The sequence below is a fragment of the Mastomys coucha genome, unplaced genomic scaffold, assembly GCF_008632895.1.
Source record: "Mastomys coucha isolate ucsf_1 unplaced genomic scaffold, UCSF_Mcou_1 pScaffold21, whole genome shotgun sequence".
NCBI lineage: Eukaryota > Metazoa > Chordata > Mammalia > Rodentia > Muridae > Mastomys > Mastomys coucha.
In genome coordinates this window covers 116,042,227-116,048,864 of record NW_022196904.1, presented here as the reverse complement: position 1 = coordinate 116,048,864, position 6,638 = coordinate 116,042,227, and the positions used below count along the sequence as shown (strand labels likewise).

Here is a 6,638-nt window from a genome sequence, read left to right as displayed (position 1 = left end):
GTGTACTTACATATAATAAATAAATATTAAAAAAAAAAAAAGTAACGATTTGTTTTTCTCAGACCTACCAACCACATTCCAAATGTTCAGTAAAATCACATGTGGCTAGTCTAGCGACAGAAGATATGGAATATTTCCAGGTGCTGGGGAGATGGCTCAGCAGATAAGAACACTTGTTGCTTTTGCAGGGGACAGGAGTTTGTTCCCAGCACCCATTATAGGCAACCCACAACTGCCTATGTCTCCAGCTCCAGTAAATCCAAACCTTTCTTCTGTCCTCTCTCTGCAGGCACTGTGCATGCACGCGCGCGCGCGCGCACACACACACACACACACACACACACACACACACACAGAAGAGGAAGGAAAGGAGGGAGGGAGACAAGCCTCTGCATTGCCTAACAGACTTGATTGCCCTTTTCTGACTCATAGACATGTCCAAAGTCCAAGAGGTGCTGGGTCTAAGGATAGGCAGTGCTGGGGTGTGTCACATTCACAAACAAGCCGAGCGCTGAATGAAACCAGCCAGGATTCAGAGGTAGACACAATGGAGTGGGTAGATACAAAACCATTTAACCCTCTTTTCCTTTCCATCCTGTTCCTACTTCTTCTGACAGTGGGAGCTCAGGGCTTCTGCAAGCTAAGAATGGTGAAGGTTCTTCACCTTCACTGGGCTTTGCTGTGTTGGGAATCCACCTGGTTCGATGGGAGCGTCACTTGGATCTTTTCGTGGTGGGGGCCTGCTTCTGAAAGGTTCACCTCGGGACGACTTAGAGCATAGGAAGGTGGAGGGGTGCAGACAGACATCTGAATACAGCCAGACTTTCATGACTTGTGGAATAAAACACTGCTTGACTCTGGGAAAACCAGTAATGTTTGCAGAACCGTGGCTCCCCAGTGTGTGTGGGACAAAGCCACATAGTTATGTCCCAGGGTGATCTGGTGCTCGCACAGCTTGGCTAGCTGCCTGGTGCACCTTAGGAAGTAGGAACCTTTGATTCACAGGTGTGGGGGGGAGTGAACAGGAGGGAGGGAAAGGCGGCCGTACCTCTGGTTTCTGTGGGTAAACTGAAGCAAGCAATTCTTTGCAGAGCTGGGGATAAGAAAAGGAGAAGCAGGTATGGCAGAGCCTGCTTTTCATTCCAACAGGCTGAGGCAAGAAGACCATGAGCCCAGAATCGGCCAGGGATATAGAGTTAGACTCTGTGTCAGAAATAGGGGCAGGGCAGGAGGAGGGTGTAGGAGAAGGAAGAGGAGGAAGAGGAGGAGCAGGAGGAAGAGCACTGAGAGATGGCTCAGATGTAAGGAGTGCTTGGAGAGGACCCAAGTTTGAGTCCCAGTACCCACACTGGGTGACTCAGTCACCTCTAAGTCTAACTCCAAGGGTTCTGACCCTGCAGGGCCCCCAGGTACACACAAAGTGCACATATATGCGTGCAGGCGAAACATTCATGCATTAAAGTAAGTTACCTATGTAATTAATTACTATATATATATATGTTTATGTATATATATTAAAGAAAAAGAAGGAGGAGGAGGAGGAGGAGGAGGAGGAGAAGAAGAAGAAGAAGAAGAACTCACTACCCCTGCAAAGGACCCAAGTTCAGTTCCCAGAACCCATATGATGGCTTAAAACTGCCACTAACTCTAGTTCCAGAGGATCTGGTATCTGAAGGATCCTGCATGCAAGCACGCAGTGCACATAAACTTATGCAAGCAGGGCTGGAAAGATGGCTCAGCGGTTAAGAGCACTGACTGCTCTTCCAGAGGTCTTGAGTTCAAATCCCAGCAACCACGTGGTGGCTCATAACCAAACAGCCACAGTATATTCGTGTAAATAAAATGAATACATCCTTTAAAAGAAAAAACAGCCGGGCGGTGGTGGCGCACACCTTTAATCCCAGCACTTGGGAGGCAGAGGCAGGCGGATTTCTGAGTTCGAGGCCAGCCTGGTCTACAGAGTGAGTTCCAGGACAGCCAGGGCTATACAGAGAAACCCTGTCTTAAAACACCAAAAAAGAAAAAAAGAAAAGAAAAGAAAAAAACATATGCAAGCAAATACACATGACATGAAATAAAATATTTTCTGTTTTAAAAAGCAGAGGATGTGAGGATAGGATCAGGAAGGGGACAACCAGGGGAGCTTGGAAGGGACGGCCATTTTTGAATTATCCTACCTTGTCCCAAATGCCCCATTTAATCTTTGTCTTCCCCACCTGTCTGTGCTGCATTTAGGTTAGGCCGGGGCTTGGGATTCACCATGGCAACTGACGAGGCCATCATCCGCATCCCCCCATATCACTATATCCATGTGCTGGACCAGAACAGTAATGTGTCCCGTGTGGAGATTGGACCAAAGACCTACATCCGGCAGGACAATGAGAGGTTGGTGTAGAGGTGTCCCAGCTGAGGCCAGCCTGGCTGGCAGGAGTAACCCTCATCAGGGTGGCTGGGAGGTTTCTCTTGCTTTTACTGCCTCCTTCGGAATGTCATCATGGCCTCTCACACCCCTTCTTACCTTACAACAGGGTACTATTTGCCCCAGTTCGCATGGTGACAGTCCCCCCACGCCACTACTGCATAGTGGCCAACCCTGTGTCCCGGGATGCCCAGAATTCTGTGCTAGTTGACATCACAGGACAAGTCCGGCTCCGACACGCTGACCAGGAGATCCGACTAGCCCAGGACCCCTTCCCTCTGTACCCAGGGGAGGTGCTGGAAAAGGTACCTCTTGCTTTCTTCCCTTGAGCCAAACTCTGCCTGCTCTGTGCCTGCCCCAAGGCTGCCCCCTGCATTTTAAAGGAGAAACAGCTCCCATGGGAAGGGCTGACATAGCTCTGGATTCTCACTAGGAGCAAAGATAACTCACAGTCCCTCCATTCTAACTCCCTTGCTCTCCCCACACACCTCAGACAGACTTGCCTCATCTCACAATATCATATCCATGTCTAGATGCCCAGGAATGTTGTGGTGGAGACATGGACCACCATCATAGCCAGACCCTCATCCATGCTGCCCCCAGGCTTGAGCTTCCAAGCAAGGGAGACTACTGAGATTTTTAAAATAGTTCTAACTTTACCTGCTTGATATTTTATGCTTTTAAACTGACTTTATCCACTGGCCAGTGCCTTTTGTGTTATCATTACATTTTATTTCCTTATTTAATGGGGGCTGGGCAGGGCATGCATGCCCACTACAGATACGTATAGAAGTCAGAGGACAGCTTGTAGGAGTCAGTGCTCTCCTTCCACCATGTGGGTCCTGGGGTTGAACTCAGGTCACCAGGCTTGGCAGCAAGTGCCATCACCATTGAGCAGTCTTGCCAGCTCACTCTTAAATTTTCCTTTTTTTTTTTTTTTTTTTTTCAGTGCTAAGGATAGAATCCAGTGCATTGTGTATGGTAGGCAAGTGCTCTATATCTGTAAGCCCTAATCAGTGCTTCTTGCTCTTGAGAGCCAATAGCATGACTCTGGATGTGCATAGAAACACACGCAGCTGGGGAGAGGGACAATAGAAATAACCAGGGGTCATTGAGATGACCCAGAACTATTTGCTACATAAGCCTGGCATCCTGAGATCAGTATCCCAGACCCATGCCCATGGTGGGAAGAGAGAACCAACTCCCAAACATTGCCCTCAGACTTCCAAACGTGCATGGTAATACATGCACATGAATAAATAAAATGAAAATTTTAATGACATTGTAAATAATAAGGAAAGACAGCAATCCTAAAAAGTATTAGGCGTGGTAGCACAAGCCTTTAACCCCAGCACTTGGGAGGCAGAGGCAGGCAGATCTCTGAGTTCAAGGACAGCCTGGTGTACAGAGTGAGTTCCAGGACAGCCAGGGCTACACAGAGAAACCCTGTCTCAGAAACCCTCCCACCACCACCACCTCCACCACCACCCAAATAAAAAGAGAAGTGGGGTAGGGAATCTGAGTGAGGAGTCTAAAAACTCTCTGTACCCTTGTCTTACCTCATACTAGTGGAGTCCCACAGTGGGTGAGGAGGCTGAGGTAAGGAGTACATAGCTTTAAGGCTTTAGATCGACAGCTCTTTGGATCTGGTGCCTGCAGAGCAAAGCTCCCCCGTCCTTGCCTTACGTTAACCTCCCTTTCCCCTATGAACTCCCACACTCAGACCAGGAAAGTCGGATGTCACCAACAGGGGCCTTTCCGTCAACATTCATGCTCTTTCACAGTGCCACCTTCTCTGAGGCTTAAACCCCATAAACCTGGCTCACCTAAAACTTTCTATGTAAACCACACTGGCCTTCATCTTGTGGCAGTTCTCATGCCTGAGAATCCCAAGCTTGCTTTTTGTTTTGTTTGTAGCCTTTTACTAATGGCCCTGTAAATCTATTTTCTAGCTGTCCATCACTTCCTTTCTCCTGCCTGCTCTTTCCCAGCAGCCTGCCCATGACCTTTTCTAAGTTAGTCCTTCACAAAGCCCTCTGACCAGACCCCACTTCCACTAAACTTCCTTTGGCAAAGCCCTGAGAGAAGCCAGGTGTGGTGCCTGCCTGTCATCCCAGTGTTTGGGAGGCTGAGGTAGGAGAATCTCAAGTTCTAGGCCAGCCTGGTGTGTGTGTGTGTGTATGTATGTGTGTGTAAGTTATACATGCATGCATATATTCATACATTATGCCTATTGTGTCCCTGTCTCTCCTGCTTTCACACCCTGCCCTGGGCACTTGTGTACCCTCATTCTCCTGTACCTGTGACTACTCAAGACATATTCAGCCCTGGCCCTCAGCTGTGGGATGACTTGTAGCACTTCCAGCTAGGAGCCCTCTCCTAGAATAGCCTCGTTTTAGACACCTGCACCCAGCGGCTTCCTACCCAGTACCTCTGTTCTTCCTTATTTTCAGTATTGCTTCGAGATACCATCAGGCAAACGAGTGCCTAAGCTAGACAAACGGAAGAAATAGTGGGGGTAGCCAGTTGTCAGTTGTCACTGTCATCCTACTCACTTAGGCAGGGAGCACGCCAGGGAGGCACTGTGGCTCTGCAATGCAGCAGACAGGAAGTGACAGCGAGGTGCGCAGATGTGTGTCTTAGAGAGCAGAGGCAGGAAGATGGTGATCTTGAGGCAAGTCTAGGTTAGACAGAAGTGGATAGGGGGATCTGATTTCTCCATCCCAGTATGAGACTAGGAGATGAAGTGACTGCCCATCTTCTACAGCCCAGACCAGTCTGTCATGGGGAACATGGGCATCACTTGGGCTCGTGTCCTGATTCTTTAACAGCTTTGTTCAGCTCACACATATCGGCTCATCTCTCTTTCCTGCCTCGTTTAGAATATTTTCAGAGACCAAATCTAGCCATAGTGGTAAACACATTTTTATAAACGTTTAAGTTCATCTGTTTTTGTAAGACCTCCCCTTCCTACAGGAGGGAACCGTGTGAACACAAGGCAACACTGAAAGCAAAGCCACAAGATTAAAACCTGCATTGGATATCCCTTTATACATTCTTCCCTTCTTATTTTGTTTTTGTTGTTGTTGTTTTGTTTTGTTTTGTTTTTTGTATTGGGGGGGGGACGACATGGTCACATGTAGCCCAGGCTGACTTAGAACTTGCTCCTACTTCGCTTGTTGGTGTATCTCGGGTGCTGTGATTATAGACATGTGCCACTATGCCCAGCTTTATGTTTGTATTTCAAATCCTTTCCAGTTCAGTGGTTCTCAGCCTTCCTAACGCTGCCGCCCTATACAGTCCCTCAGGCTGTGGTGATCCCCAACCATACAATTGTTTCATTGCTACTTCATAACTGTAATTTTGCTACTGTCTTGAATCTTAATATAAATATATGATATGTAACCCCAGAGGGATCATTACCCACAGGTTGAGAACCACTGTTCCAGCACATCAGTGTGAACCAGGTCCTGCAGGTGTTGTTCAACTGCCTAAATGTCTCTCCTAGTTCCCCACTAGGTCCCCTCCTCACACTTGTCCTCAACAGACAGAGGAGAGTGTTTTTGGCTCATCAGCAGTGACATCCTCATGAATTCTTCAGACCCAGTGGCCCTGGGCCCACTCCTACCTTGTATATTACACTAGGATTTTAGTGGAGATACACAAAGATGGCTGGGTGTATGGCTCAGTGGAAGAGCATTTGCTCAACATTCACAAGGCCCCTACCTGATCCACAGCAGTGTAGACTTCCCAGGATCTGATCCCCAAGTATCAGGTTTGAACCCGGGATCGCAGCTTGAACACTCATGGCCCTTCTTTCCCTGCAGGATATCACCCCACTGCAGGTGGTTCTACCCAACACTGCCCTGCATCTTAAGGCATTGCTGGACTTTGAGGATAAGAATGGAGACAAGGTCATGGCAGGAGACGAGTGGCTGTTTGAGGGACCTGGTGAGTTATGTCTCCATCTCTTGGTGTTTGTCTGGGCCGGGGCTTCCTGTCTTTCTCCCATAATCCTGACATCTTTGACTGTGACTTCGGCTTCCTCCTCCTTCCCCAGGCACCTACATCCCACAGAAGGAGGTGGAAGTCGTGGAGATCATTCAGGCCACGGTCATCAAACAGAACCAAGCGCTGCGGCTCAGGGCCCGCAAGGAATGCTTTGACCGGGATGGCAAGGAGAGGGTGACAGGTGGGATCGACTGCAGCACTGGGGTGG

At 48.5% G+C, this 6,638-nt stretch overlaps 1 protein-coding gene across 1 annotated transcript in view; it reads left to right on the top strand.

Moving 5' to 3' along the window:
* The window catches only part of Mvp (major vault protein), a 28,806-nt gene that overhangs the window by 10,198 nt on the left and 11,970 nt on the right, over window positions 1–6,638 (top strand). Inside the window, exons 2-5 of the mRNA XM_031388360.1 lie at window positions 2,236–2,385; window positions 2,529–2,724; window positions 6,247–6,370; window positions 6,480–6,611. Of these exons, the coding sequence (XP_031244220.1) occupies window positions 2,236–2,385; window positions 2,529–2,724; window positions 6,247–6,370; window positions 6,480–6,611 (602 nt within the window). The remainder of the gene's footprint in view (window positions 1–2,235; window positions 2,386–2,528; window positions 2,725–6,246; window positions 6,371–6,479; window positions 6,612–6,638) is intronic.